Below are 15,178 nucleotides of genomic sequence, written 5' to 3'. Positions count from 1 at the left end.
GCAAATAGCACTGGCCGAAGCTGGTGGAAAAAAAAAAAAAAGGAATAGATAATTAGGTGTAATTAGCGTGTATGAATTGTTGTCTCCCTGCCCTTGGCTTGAATAAATTTCAGAGAAAAAAAACCCTAGTGGTGAAAACGCTTTGATGTAAGAAGAGTCATTGTGGTTTGGCAGCATAAAGGCAGTGTTTTATACTTCTTACATAATGGTTGTGATACAGAAAGAGTGAATGGCCCCTGCACCCCCCAGCCTGCTTTACAGCAAGGACTTTTGGATTCCCTAGAAACAAAATGCATCAGAAGTTTTCAGTTGTTGGTAATGAGGTAGTGGACCTCATCAGAGCTAAGCGTAAGCCATCTTTAGCCTTTGTTTAGATCTTATATCGCTTTTTTTTTTTATTATTCTGGGAAATCCAGTTTCGTAAATCAGTACTACTTTTTTTCTTTTTGTTTTTTCCTTGCCTGCCAACAGTTCTGGCAGGAGCAAAGGCTAATAATGGGAAAAGAAATACAAATCAAATGTTAAAAAGAAAACCAAGAGCAAAAAAGAAATCTAGACAAATAGTTTAATCCAGAGTATAATTCCAATGAAGTACATGTATTAGGGGCAAATTTGACCCTTAGCTTACAAAACATCATGTTATAAATTTGGAGTGAACTCTTGGCCTTTGTTTTTCACAGAACACCACAGCTTGTTTACCTAGCAGATTGAAAGTTTCAGTCATTATTGGTTCTTCAGCAAAACTGAATGTTTATACAGTGGTTTGTGGGTTGGGTTTGGGTTGGGCTTTTTTTTTTCTTTGTATTTATACTTAGTCTGTGAGGAAGATTTTTTTTTATTTATTTTTTTTTTCTTCCCCCTAAGGGCTGTGAAATGGGGAGAGCTGTTCAGTTTAGTTCTTACTGCATGGCAGTTTACTCTGCTATTCTTCTGCTCCCTGGCTGGAAAAAGGAGAGGCTACGTGTCTCCTACCCAGCACAGCCACATCTGTACCTCCTGAATTCTTTCACTTTTGTCTGAATATCTGAAATACTATTCACAAAACAGTACATTTTAAGAGTCTCTGTATTTATTCATGCACCATTATTTTACAAGTTAATTGTCTATTTTTCCTCTTCCTAGGGGGTAGCTGATTTGTAGCTAGACATTAAAATAAGTTATTGAAAAGTTGTACAATGCATCGTATGTTCCTTGTGGTAGCAAGAATAGTGGGGTTTTTTAGTTGTTAAAGTTTCGACGGCTGTAATGTAAACTTGTGCAACTTCCATTGAATTAATTTTGCCTCTAAATATATCTCTGCTGAACTCTTCAGTTTAAAATTTAAATGTTCTTGTCACAAGTGTAAGAGAAAGATTAATTTAAAAAATCATATTTGGCAGTATTTCACTTCCCAGATCTTCATGCTGTAGGTCCATTTAAAAATAATTCACAAATAAAAAGCTTGTCATTCAAAATTGGCCTGAGCATGACTAGTTTCATTGATACTGTACAATGTTCTCAGATAACATTTTGAAAGTTTTCCTCAAAATTTGTTTGTGTGTTTTTTTGCGTTTTATTGTTTTGTTAAAGTGTTGACCGTTCGAACAAGCATGAAGTGTCTAATGCTATTGTAGCAATTTCCCATATTTCGTTACTGCAGAAGAATATGGAGGAAAAGACTGTGAAAAAACTTAGTTAACCCCTTAAAGCATTGCACTATTTTGTAGAACAAATAGCCTTTTGTACTGGAAGTTGATTTGATCTGTGAAAGGCAACACCTGAATATCATGCAAGACTAAGTAATTATGCCTGATTGTAAGGGGATTTTTTTCAGGTATAGGTCACAGGATATTCAGTTAGGGTAGGGTATGCACAAAGCTAAGAAATATGCAGATTTTCTGTTGTAAGATTGTGTAAAAATTATTTACAGTTAATACTTGCATAAAGGTTAGAAAGGTTGATGAAGTGATATTTAGTTTTGCTTTACTATTCACTGCGTGTCAGAATGTAATTATGACTGATTCATGAAACTGTCTTAGCAATGAACCATCTTTATTAAAATGCTGATCAAGACAAGAGCTGACAGTAATAAAGAATAGAACATTTTAGTCTTGTTGCTTTTGAATGATTGCTAATTACCCCAGAGGTCATGTATAGTGCTTATGAGGATTCATTGACATTTTCTTTAAAGTCTACTGTTTCAACAACATCTGAACAGGGAGACAAAAACTGTATATGCACACCCAACAACACTTGGACCAAGTTTTTATCCACCACAAAATACTTGATGATTCCCTTTCTCCTTTACTCTCCCCGTGTACATCTCGTTCCCATGGATCTGTGTAGCAGAAAGTTAGGAGTGTTACAAACTTGATTTACTCTTTTATTTTTTTTTTTTAACAAGGTGTATTTTAGGCATTTAGGCATGCATAAATGGAGCAGCCCTTTGAAGGTCCTGCACCTGTACCATGCTTGCTCGTGACTTAATGGTCTGGTTGATCTCCTTTTAGAGTGGCACCAGAGAGGAAACGCTGCACTTAGCTTCGTACGCTTCTTTCTCTCAGCAGGCTGTGGACAGACGTGCCCAGCTCGAGTCCCAGTTGGACGAGTTTCACATTCTGAAACGTGCTGGTGATTGTCACTTGCTGATGACTTTGAGAGTACGCCAAAGTTAAAACCTGTGGGTATGCTTTATAGGTCAGAAATAATTTTTTCATGGCACACTGCGTTTTTGCTTGAGAGGGTTCTTGTTCTACCACAGTTATGAATCATTTGGGAAAATGGCAATTGTAACGGTATCCTTTGGATGAAGAAATCTTTTATTGAAATAGCCTAAGAAAGAATTTTAAGGAAGAAGAAATAATATTCTACTTGATATTCTAACGCTACATGGAGTCAAATAACGAAAAATTAAAATGGTTACATCTAGTGAGCTCTTTTTAACTGAGGAACTCTTCCTCTGTTGCTGGCTGAGGGTTCTCATCATATGTCTACGTGATGTGTGATGCAAGAGAATTTCTCTCTCTTAGGCTAGATTTAAATGTATGAGAAGAATGATTGCCAATGAACGATCTCACTATTTTCTGATTTGCTGGAGGGAAGGAATACTAGTGATCCTGTGTATTGTTAACGCAGACCAAATTAGCAGGGCAGGTGTGTGGTGTTTTTTGGGTATAAGCTAATAAAAAGAGATAGATGCATTTGAAAAAGGGAAAAGGGAAGATGATACCTATGTGTAAATTATGATTCCTTTTGCGCAGAAAGAGTGGTTAGAAGTTGCATTTCTCAGTTAGGCATGGCTTGGTTGTTAATAGCAGGTGTTCTAACCTGCTTGTTAAGAACTGCACTACACTAAGAGGCCAAGAGTATTAATTGTGGAGTTTTGCATGCCTGGGGATAAAACTGTAGTCGTCCTTGCTCATATGGAAAGTGTATTTGATACTGAAGATGCAATGCCACTGCTGCATTTGCAGGTGTCTGGTTTGACCTGAGTGTGAAAGGCTGAGGAATCTCAGCTGGTGTGGGAATTAAGATCATCCCCAGGTGAAGCACTTTCCCATCTTTGTTGCCCTGCACCTTCTCTGCAGGTCCTCAGATAGGGTTTGTCTGATCCTGTGGGCCGACAGGATGATTTGTATGACTTTGTATGTTGTTTTTTGGTGTTTGTTTAATGCCTTTAAAATTCAGGGCAGACAATGACAATTGGGTTGACTTACGGCGGTCTTCAATAAGGTTGAGAGGTTATCTATTCACCTGCATTATTAAGAGTCGTGAGCTCATCGCAGTATTTGAGCTCACAGGGACGCATTGTATTTAGCACAGCGGACCACAAGACCACCTCTTAGCATTTCAAGGGTTTTTGTGACACATGGGAAACACAGGTCTTGAGAACTTGCAGGTTATCCAGTTAACTTTGACTACCTTTTGAGATTTTCTAAGACCTTTGTTCCTCAATGTAACAATCTACCATGTCGTATACTTTAATTTCTTGAGCAGTTAAACATTTTAATATCTACCATTCTTGATTGTAACAGCAAAGGAATATTAGAGGTGCTTACAGGAAGAAAAATGTATTTATATTAGTCTGTATTTAGTAACTTACTACAGTAGGTATACTGAAAGTCTAATTTTATCTATTCTGTCTGAAGATTGTCGCTTTAGGTGTTCTGTCTTGAGTTGAGCCTTGAGGCTTTGTCTTTTTTCCTTTGGGAATAAAAAGTTTTTCTGCCACTTCAGTGGAAATGAGTGTGTGATCATGCTGTATTTTTAACTTACTAATTGCGTTTTCAATTCTGTAATTGTATTTGTTCTTTGTATACATAAATACATAAATGACTTCAAAATAAATTGTATGACTAATTAATTTTATGCATTTGAATTGAATAGGGTAAGTCAGACTTGAAATATCACAATAGAATAGAAAATCTGTTAGAAACTGTAGAGGGTTGCACAAGAACAGACTAGACTAACTGTAGCTTTAATTTTAAGTATTTATTTCAAAAGAAAAGTAGAAGTTTAGCCCAAGTAAATGAGATTTTAACTTTCAAATTTCCATCTTAAAAAACGGAAACCGATAGTTACAGTCGTGGCTTTGATAATTAAGTACTAACAATCTGAGCACTCCGGTTAGTTCTTTGGCTGTTGATTAGGATTCCGTGGTGGTGATTAGTGAGTGTGAGGATGCAATCACATCTGTAGGGTTTAATCAGTCCAGTATTGGAGAAGTTAGTTCAAAGACGGAGAGAGAAGCTAGAACTTCTGTATGTAATCCTAGTAGGGGTTTTTCCCTGCTGCAAAAAGCTGAAGGGTAAAAAGTAGAGAAGTACCTACACCCTCCCTCCCCCCTTGGACTTTGCAGGGTTTATAAATGATGGTGTTGATTTTCTAATTCCGTGATGCAAGAGTAGAATGTCATTGACACCTGTGAAGGGGCAAGAAGATGCACAGTGCACCCTCTCTGAGGTTCAGTATTTAATTCTTACATTTGTGAGTAGTATTTGTTTTTCCATACTGGGCAATTATCCATCTTTTTTAAAAAAAAATAATCTAGTATTCTGAGTGTTTAGCTTGGAAGTATATAATATTTTGGTGTAGTTTATTTTCTTCTATTACACATTCTGATTACATGCCGTCTCTTTAACATTTAAAGCATTTCTCTTGGAAAAAAAAAAATTACAAATTTGAACATTTTGCCCTCTGCACTCCTGTGAAGCAGATAAGTGAATGTTTACATGTGTAGAAACCAAGAACCGTGGTGAGTACTCTTGTCTAGAAAGGAAACCCCAAAAGGAAAACCTTTGGATCCCTGTTCAGTGCGTAGTTTTTTTGTGACCTTTCTGACTCCGTCGTTTGAGTTAAGGTGACCATGTCCTGAATCCCCCTTTAGAACCATCTCCACCGGTACATTCTTAACTTGGAGGAGAAATGCTGCTGTTATTGCCTGGCGGTGCAAGCAATCCTCCCGTTACCGCCCTTCAGTTCCCTGGTACTGCTATCACGCTCTTTCTTTTCTCTACTATGAAGAACTCAGTTTGCGTAAATAGCGTTGCCCACACCAGTGCATGTTTGTATGCTGTTCTGTTGGCGTTAATTTCTTCTACATTGTTATTTAATGATCAGTTTCTTTATTCACACTTCTGTTTGATTTTTTTTTTTGTTAGGTTATTTTCCAGTAGCACCTATAGATCTGTACTCTACTGTCATAAATTCATGTAAGGAGAAAGTTGTTCCTACCCTACAAAGCTTATAGTCTTAACAACAGCAACCACGTTCTAAAGGAATGTTTTCTGGGAGCATATTGCTACGTAGATTATAATGTTTTGTTCTAATGGCAGGGGGCCATGCGTTTTATGTGTATTTATACAGAATAGGTGTGAGTGAGCTTTGGAGTGTCTCAGTAAAAACAATTAACGACAAGCAGTGGTAGGTTCTTACTCACATGAACCTGTAGAGGCGTTAGAAAATTCTTGTGGCTGTTTTAATTTTGTTTAGAACACGGGCTCCAAATGGCTGGAGTACCTTCCTGAACAAAGAATCAGCTTGGAGAGGACCAAAAAAAAAAAAAGAGGGGGAAGAAACTGACTTCAAGGTTCAAGTCAGTGGTTCTTGAGACAGTAATGGATGAGAAATATGATAGAGATTCAAAGTAAAATATAAACCAGAATTTGACTGAGAATGCTGGTTTGAAAGATAGGAGACAGAACTGTATTTAAAACATAGGACAGAATTAAGTCCCAAAAAAACCCCAAACCAAAACTGGTAATTATTTAGGAATATCCAAGGAGTAGTATAGTAAAATGCCAAGAGTTTTCCAAAGGACTAAATATTTCTCTGTTCCTGCTAACTGGCCCCTACTTCTATGCTTATATCACGTGTTACAGACTACTGTTGTATATCAATTCTGTTTTTCCATTTTGCTGATGTTTGGTCCAGTTGACTTTCGCCTCCTAAGGAAGCAAAAAGTCAGTAGGACTATAATAACTGTATTCTATATATCACTGAACGGGATGCTGCTATTGCCTTTCTGGCTGAAAGGTCCTATAGCCCAGAATATCTAACAGATATTTTTTAAATAAACTATGTAATTTTATATCACATTGGAATCAATAGTAGTACATACATTGTAGGTATACAAGACAAGGTTCACAGGGAAAAGAAATAATCTTTCATTTAGGCAACTGTTTGTACCTTAAAAAGCTTACATAAATAACCTTTTGAGCACATAAGTTCTTCTTAACTAATGTCACTAATGATAGTGATTTTTCCTGAATAGCGATAATACTAATTATTTTGAAGAAAGAAAAAAAGGAAGATGGAAGAAATGCGTCTACTTCGTAGCTCTATCGATAGTATTTACGTGTACGGTTCTTACCTCCAGAACTCACTCACTGTAATGTTAAATCACGAAGTCATAAAAGACTGCCGGTGCATTTCAGGAGTTACAAGTTTGTAAGCAGAACACAAGTGGACGAAAATACTGTAGCACCAACTGCTGCTATATATTTCAGGAAGCCACAGTAACCTGCATAATCAAGCCCAGTATCAGTCTGTGTGTGAGTGCGCAGAATGTCTGCCCTACTCAGCAGTCATTAGCAGCTGAGCCACAAGCATTGCTGGAAATATCAGCACAATAAATGTGCATCAACTGGAGTGTTCAGGTGGACTTTTTCTTCTTTCAGCCATACCATAACCGTGCCACGCTCTTAATTGTACGTAGTTCTGTGTTCACTCTTCAGCCTATATGCAACACGACACCCTGAGAGAGCAGCAGAGTTTGTAAACCCGTCTTGAAGGCTGAAGAGATAAGGCTGAATTCATGCAAAATTCCCTATCTGTTGTTTCCAGGAAAAAAACAAAATGATAAACAGCGTTATCCAAATGTCTAAAGTTAATCTAAATAATTTCCTAGTCAGCATAGTTGTAGTAACGTGTTTGGGGTTTTTTTGCTACTAACACGACGAAAATAATACTTGAGCTAATCTACTACTTTGGAAAAATAAAACATTAGGTGGAAAGATGCTGAGCATCAGTGCCTGGCAAAGAAAAGCTAAGTACACCGGCTGTGCTGTGAAATTTCAGGAATCTTCCTTCTAGCTTTGACTGCTAGACTGATGCTGAAGAAAAGCTTAAACATCCTCCCTCCCTTGTGCATATTATTACATGCTTCTGGAACTTTTTTCTTCTGCTCTGTTATTCTCTTTCTTTGTAAGCTTTCATGAAAAGAAAGGGAATAGATTATAATAATATTGTAGCACCAATGCTATTGTGTTTGCAGTAGCCTTAGCCCAAGATAATGATTTGATTAGCATGGCTTTTTCACTTACTGGAATTAAAGATACATGGATTTTCCTGGGATTCTGTGCTTTCAGGATGATTTCTTTTCACCCTCTATCTTTAGTTGTATGAGACAAGTTGGAGGTTTAAAATAGGTATACAGCCCTCAGTAATAGCCAAGGGAAAAAAATGAGTACAATGCGTCATCACAGACACTCCTGCAGATATTTGTAATCTGTAAGTCCTATGCAATGCATTTGTTCAAAAAGGCCATAATTCCTTAAATCACTGATGATAGTTCTTCTAAAATTTAAGGGTTTTTTTTCCTGCAGTGTAGTTGCTATAAATGAGATTTGACATTTCCAATTTTGATATTTGAATAGCCTCAAGAAGGCTTTGAAAAATTTGACACACAGAATATGAAATGCTTAATGAGAGTACTAAAGATAAACTAATAGTTCATAGTGCAGTGAAGCAGCAGAGTAATTTAGTGGATTCTAGCAATCTAAAGAGTTTTAATGCTGTTGAATTACCTACCAAAAAAAGTTTTATTGCTTAAATTAAATTCTTGATAGAGGTATATTTTCTAAAATATTAAAACTTTTCCTCCCTTTCTTTTATAGCTTCTTTCCCTTCTAGCTATATAACACCCAGAAGTTGTGTATGTTGGCAGTAGTAATAACAGATAAGCAGAGCTGTTCCCTTTGCCAGAGGGTGTAAAATCTTGATCCCACCGAGGTTATGAGAATTTTGCTCTCAGCCTCAGGCCTTCAATCAAAAAAAGCACCTTTTAGTGCAGCTGGTTTTGAGTTTTCTAAAAGACGCAATTATTGTGACTACTCGCGGACATCTGTATCACACTTGGAATCTTACAGGTTGTTTAAAGGGGGAAAAAAAAAATCCTTTTCTGAGTCAATTCAGACATTACAAAAATGAAACAAGATCTTTTTGATATAGAGCTTTGTTTATTCCCCTTTATGCTTCAGTCCATTTTGCAACAAGACCTGGCGCGGTTCATATATTTGATGTTTCACTCAAAATTTTTAATCTTTGTAGGAGAAAAGGAAAAGAAAAAATTAAAAAGAAATATGTAGAAGTAGTTTCAGTTGTCTCTGCTAGGATTTGATTGTGGTCTGTTAAATTCTTATTGCTCCTAATTTTCTATTTCTAAATATACATTCTTTAATGTGAAAATAATTATTTTTACACCCTCCCCACAACAAAGCACTGCCCAGAGAGAATGACCAATATCTACCCTCATTTAATTCCCTGTGCTTCTAATCTACATTAATTTTCTAGTTGATGGACTTTTGAAAATGGTTACTTTTTTGTTTCGAATATGTGAATGATTTCCAGCTTAGTTCTTTGCTTCGATTATTGTAAAGGAGACTTCAATTTTGTGATCTTGACTTCATTTTTGCAGATGATGTTCCTGCTGATAGTTTATCACAGCAGTGTGTCTTTTCTGTAACACAGACAATAATAACTACAGCTTTGGCTTGAGGAAAGCTATTCTCTTTTTTTTTTTTTTTTTTTTTGTCTCTCTAGAAATACTGCAGCACAGTCCAACTTGATTCTGGAATAGACTACAGGAAACGAGTGCTTCCTGCTGCTGGAAAACTCTACTACCTGTAAGTTTATCTATGATATGGTATTTGCCCTCTTTTTCCTTGTTATTAGCCAATAATTTCCTAGTCAATGGGAAATGAGAAATGTATAGTAGAATTAGCAGAGTGTGACTTTTCCTTTCTTTGCCTTCTGGTCCATTTTGTTCAGCAAACCGCCTTCCATTATGCCTTGATATTAACTTCATTAAACTACATTTTCAGTATCTGCACTAGCATCATTTATAATGTTTGACTGAATAAAAACTAATTAGATTTTTTGGGGAGGTGTGGTGTTTGGAGAACTGAAGTGACAGATGGTTAGAAAGTAATGAATATCCTCTTGTAAGAGATTGCACAATTCTCTTATAATAGAAGAACATCCTTATTGTATTTAAGTAATTAAGTATTTATAGAAATCCAATGACAAGGATTCATTTAATGTTGGGTGTTTCCAGTGCTGCGGATTAAAAAAAAAAATCAGCACCCTCCTATTTTGACAGATTGTTTCTGTTTATCATGACAAAATTTCTTTAGCACTTTATTGTATATTTGCAAATAAATATATTTTAAAAGTACTTTCACAGTTGTGCTTATGGTTGCAGCTTATATCTGCCTAATAGAAACATCCTTTTTTTTTTTTTGAAAATAATTTGAAACCTTTGCATTGCAGACTTTTTTCTATCTTGTATTTGCTCTTATAATATTATTTAATCAATGACAACCTGAGCAAGGCAGACAACAGTAACTTAAAATGAGATTTATAACCATTGTATCTTTCAACTCAACATACAATATTGATTTAAATATCATGTTTCCATTAAGAAATACGTAGTATTTTCATCGATGTGGTATATATTTCAAACCAAGTATGTCTGCATCACTTTATAAAGTTAGAAGTTGTAGTTGTTCATCTGGAAGGAGGAGTACTGCTTAGTAGAATTGCAACAGGTAACTCTTTCTGCTTCGGTAAGGAAATGACAGAATTTTATATGTGGAAAATGGGTCAAATGCACGTTCTCCATCTGTACCCAAGAAAAGTAACTTTTGTTCTATATTTTTGCCTGGCTTTCTTTTATGTTTTGCGGTGCCTGCTTGAAAGTACTGTTTGAAGCCGCCATTGTTATCTCAGAATTGCTCATTGTGGCTCTTGTTCCGATGTCTACGTAGTTGTCCGTCCTTATGGCTCTGCTTATTGTGCCCGTTGCACTCTGCGACTTTGTTTGATAATTGTGGAGACCACCTACCATATTCTCTTCTCACTGTCCATACTCCAGAGAAAGAAAGAGCATGTATGTGGTTTCTAGCAGGCTAAACATGGTGCCTATGGCATCAGTACTCAGGGGAGAAGAAATACGAACAAGCCCCAGAGGTAGTACCCAGCCAAAGTATTTCGTGGTGTTCCGCTGTAAAACTTGTGATCAAGTGAGTGGCAGAGATTGGTGATAAGTTCTGTATCACGTTTTCTTATTGGAAGGGATGTTGGTTACCTCTAGAATTTGTTTAAATCATTAGGAAGCAAGGGCGGGGATAACAAGAAAAAATCCTGTAGCTGCCAATGGAAATAAAATACTTATTTCATTGTCCTTTCTTTTTTTCTGCGGGAATCTCATTCATTCTTCTGTTCAAACTTGTTCATTGGAGCTTTTAACCCTGCAGAACTAGCATAGTATGTGGGGATTTTTTCTTGTTTTGTTTCAAAATTAGATACTATACAGTATTTTGCTACAGATTTTAAAGATTTATTTGGCAGTACTGCCCCAAAAAGAAAGTGTTCTTGTCCAACATGTTTGCATTCCCCTATTAATGGCTATAGTATCAACATCACGTTTTTTAAAAAATCTTCTCCGTGCTTTGTAATTTGTGTAGCCTTTTCTTAATTTAAAATACACAGCTAAGGGTTGCTTAAAGCTGTTTCATACTCATCTGAAGGCAATCAGTGTAACACAATTACAAGATTCCTGATCAAAGCAACTTCCTTGATCTCAGTCTCAGGTGTCTGTTTTCAAAACAAACTTTCTTGGCAATTACGTGCAAATATCTACCTAGGCATCATATCTGGCTGTTTCTTCTTGTAGCCTTTACGTCAAACTTTTTGATAGTTATGAGCATACACTTGTGCATACTTGTCAATATATATGTATTCTTTTTCCCCTTTTTCTGGCTTTTTTCTGGTTTTATCTGTTCCTTTTCATTTGTCATTTTGTCACAGGAAAGCAGCACACAAACATCAATGCTGAGAGAAGCTTTTTTTTTTTTTGAAGTTAGAATTTGATATAATCTCCTATTCAGAAAAGGTTTGGGTTTTTTTTCCCCAATTCTTTGTATCAACGATGTTTGTTATCATTAAGCTTGAGCTAAAATATAGTTATTTCAGTTCTGCTGTTAAGATTTTTAAGGTGAACAGAAAAGTAATTGTGTAACACGCTGATCATCAACGCTGATCATCACTCATCATTTAGAGGAGGTCTAGAACTGTGTGACGCGATGCAACTACAGTGTATCCATGATCTATAAAAGTAGGCTTTTCACACCAAATGAGATCATACAAACTTCAGTGAAGCATTCTATATCCTAGTTCTGGTTTGTTGTCTACTGTAGCATTAATTTACTAGCTCAGCTTTCAAACTCAGATACAAGTATTATCTGTCTTCTCTAAGAATGAAATACAGAAAGGCTGGTCCTCTAACCCATTCAGTGATGAAAAATATTCTCTAATCAGACTGATTTATAATTCTTGTGACAACCAGAAGTTGAATATAAACTTATAAACTTTACTTCAGCTCCCAGCACACAGGTATTTTGCATTTTCACTGTCTGTGGTTGATCTGTTCCCAAATAGTATTGGGGACAGAGGAGGGAAACTGATAAAATTACTAATGCCGAGATCATGCTGGTATTTTGAATTCACAGTTGAATTTTGCAGATTGTTTCATCAATACAATCAGTTGACTTTGATTTTTTTTTTTTTCTCCCCCTCCCCCCCCACCGAAGCTGCTGCAATATTTAATTCACAAAGTCGCCTCAGAAATTTCAAAGGATACTTCTTTAGGTGCTTGACTGCCTTGCCTTGTCTATTTGCTCTTATTTTGCATGCAAGATAGAGCCAGAAGCCTTTTTTCTCATTGTGTACACATAGTGTTAATGGATCTGCTCTGCCTCTATTGCCTCATTACTGGAAACGGCTCAAAACACAGAAGTCTTTCAGTGTATGCAAATAAGGCAGAATCATCTACCTGAGAGTTAATATTCTCTACTTTTAAGTGTATTCTAAATCTAATGTTTGTATTTAGAGCATAACATCCTGTTCTCTTTTTTATGGGCAAAAAGCTAAGCAGGCTCAGGCAGCTGTTTGATGTTGGCTTCAAGTGTTATTAATTTCATATTCTATTATTCTTTTCACTGTAGCACAAGTGAAGCTGATGTGGAGGCTGTCATGGATAAGTTGTTTGATGAGCTGGCTCAGAAACAAAATGATTGTACGTAAGTTAATTTCTCTTGAAAGAGAATACATTTAGAACACAATGCCCAATCTCCACTGACCAATTAATAAGTTCCATTGCTGTATATGGGTTGATGCCACACTCAAGTGGCAGTCATTGTATCAGCATTTTGTCTAATTTATGTGTTGAATCATGTGCTATTATTCATCAAGCTATGCATTTCCTATCTGTAAGAGATGAATTTTATAGTAATTATCCAGAGAAGATTGAGTCTTTGTTCATGTTCCCATAGTAACTAGACCAAGGATTCTAAAAGTGCAAGGCAGAGAGCTGAGGCTGAATAAAGCGTGTGGAACCATTGCAGACTTCACGTTTGAAGAGCTGTGCGACAGAGTGAGTACCCAGTCAAATCTAGATCAGTTAACGCTTAGACTTTTCACAGTTTAAAAAAAAAAAAGAAAAAACACAACAAACCCCAAACACAAAAACTCATTATTTTCCCAAGTCGTACTAAATTAAGAAGGTTTTTTTTAACTTGGCAAAAAGATTTTTAATTTAACAGGAAAAAATAAAAGAACTCCCCAAAAGAACAGTAGTAATTTTCTTTTTAATGATACAGTAAATTCACTTAAATGTATCACGGATTGTCTTCAAAAATCCTAATACAGTATGTGCCTGGGCTAACATCAATGCTGGAATATTAGTAGTCACCACATATCAACGTGTAAATAGCATTCAAATACTGTTTTTAAAATCTGGGGTTTAACCTACTCAAGCAAAGGAGTAGTAATCCTGGCACCACTAGAGCAAAGCTGTTGTTGCATGACTTAGTTGTGACTAGCTGTACAAGGGCTGTTTGGTCCCAGGCCTTCGCAAAATTTGCCAAATTTTGCTAAATACTGCCAAATTCTCTGCTAAACATGTGGGATGTGATTCCTGAAAAGCTCTCTTTGTGTATGACTGCCAGTGAGTTCAAAGACGGTCCCCTAGAAGTTGCATTGTACTTCAGTGACTTCTCTGCTGATGCTTGAGTTTATTGTTAAATCATCCCAACTCTAAAGTCGGCCGATAGCACCTTTGATTCAGGATGCTGACCGGTCCTTTTGGTTATAACATTATGTTTTCAGTTCTTTGTAGCTACCAAGTTAGTAACTATTTGGCCAGAAATTTCACTGCTTATGTTTCAGACCTGTGTTTTAGGCTTTGTTGATTTTTAGTTTCAGACAAAACCAGTTAGCCATTTGTGAGAATGGAGGTATGTCACGGGTAGAACCGCTTGCTTTTCACTAAAAGTTTTGAGAGTTATTCTTCATTGTGCCTCTTAATGTATCAGGAAACTACGCTGATGACAGATGCTTGTAAAATTCTTTAGTCCAGCAAATGCCTTATGTACTTAAATAGGGTGATAACTTGCTTTTAAGAGAAGTGTTCTGGTAGCTCACATGGCAGTGGGCACTACCTTGGGTCTGAAGGTTCTCATCTTGTTGAAGAATGACGTGGGATTCAGACCATTTTGTTGTAACAGAGCTGAGTTGCTTGGTATTTGCTCGCAACAAGTAAAGAGAATACTTACAAAATGTTAAATATCATCTAACAGTATTGTTCTTACACTGATCACCCAGGATTTGGGAAGTCATGCTGTCTCAATTCAGGTACCTTCTGCGGATGTGTTATGATAGTCTCTAATGGAATAATCACATGCTTAAAACTAAAACAACACAGCAGACAATAAATGTCTTCTTTAACAGGTTCCTCGGTCATCACTTATTTTCTTTGCATACGCCTCCATTTGTTTCTACCTTAAATTGTTTTATACAGTTATTTATTTTGCCATCATTTTTCTCTTCAGATCACTTGGTGTACCTTCATAAGTATTACATTAGTGTATTGGTAAGGTAGCATCACTGTGTGCGCTTCACTGGGTGCAGCGGAGGGCTACGAGGATGATTAGGGGACTGGAACACCTCTCTTATGAGGAAAGGCTGAGGGATTTGGGTCTCTTCAGTCTGGAAAAAAGACGTCTGAGGGGTGACCTTATCAACGCTTATAAATACTTAAAGGGTGGGTGTCAGGACGATGGGGCGAGGCTCTTTTCAGTGGTGCCCGGGGACAGGACAAGAGGCAATGGGCACAAACTGGAACATAGGAAGTTCCACCTAAACATGAGGAGGAACTTCTTTACCCTGAGGGTGGCAGAGCACTGGAACAGGCTGCCCAGAGAGGTGGTGGAGTCTCCATCTCTGGAGACATTCAAAACCCACCTGGACGTGTTCCTGTGTAACCTGCTCTAGGTGACCCTGCTCTGGCAGGGGGGTTGGACTAGATGATCTCCAGAGGTCCCTTCCAACCCTATGATTCTATGATTCTATGATTCATATG

The 15,178-nt window shown here is 36.9% G+C and overlaps 1 protein-coding gene across 1 annotated transcript in view; it reads left to right on the top strand.

Moving 5' to 3' along the window:
• AFG1L (AFG1 like ATPase) overlaps nt 1-15,178 on the top strand; it is a 75,006-nt gene that overhangs the window by 37,191 nt on the left and 22,637 nt on the right. The window contains exons 8-10 of the mRNA XM_063329836.1: nt 9,301-9,383; nt 12,765-12,835; nt 13,092-13,192. Coding sequence (XP_063185906.1) covers nt 9,301-9,383; nt 12,765-12,835; nt 13,092-13,192 — 255 coding nt within the window. The remainder of the gene's footprint in view (nt 1-9,300; nt 9,384-12,764; nt 12,836-13,091; nt 13,193-15,178) is intronic.

Source organism: Chroicocephalus ridibundus, chromosome 3 (assembly GCF_963924245.1).
Source record: "Chroicocephalus ridibundus chromosome 3, bChrRid1.1, whole genome shotgun sequence".
NCBI lineage: Eukaryota > Metazoa > Chordata > Aves > Charadriiformes > Laridae > Chroicocephalus > Chroicocephalus ridibundus.
This window is presented reverse-complemented; position numbering and strand designations above follow the sequence as displayed.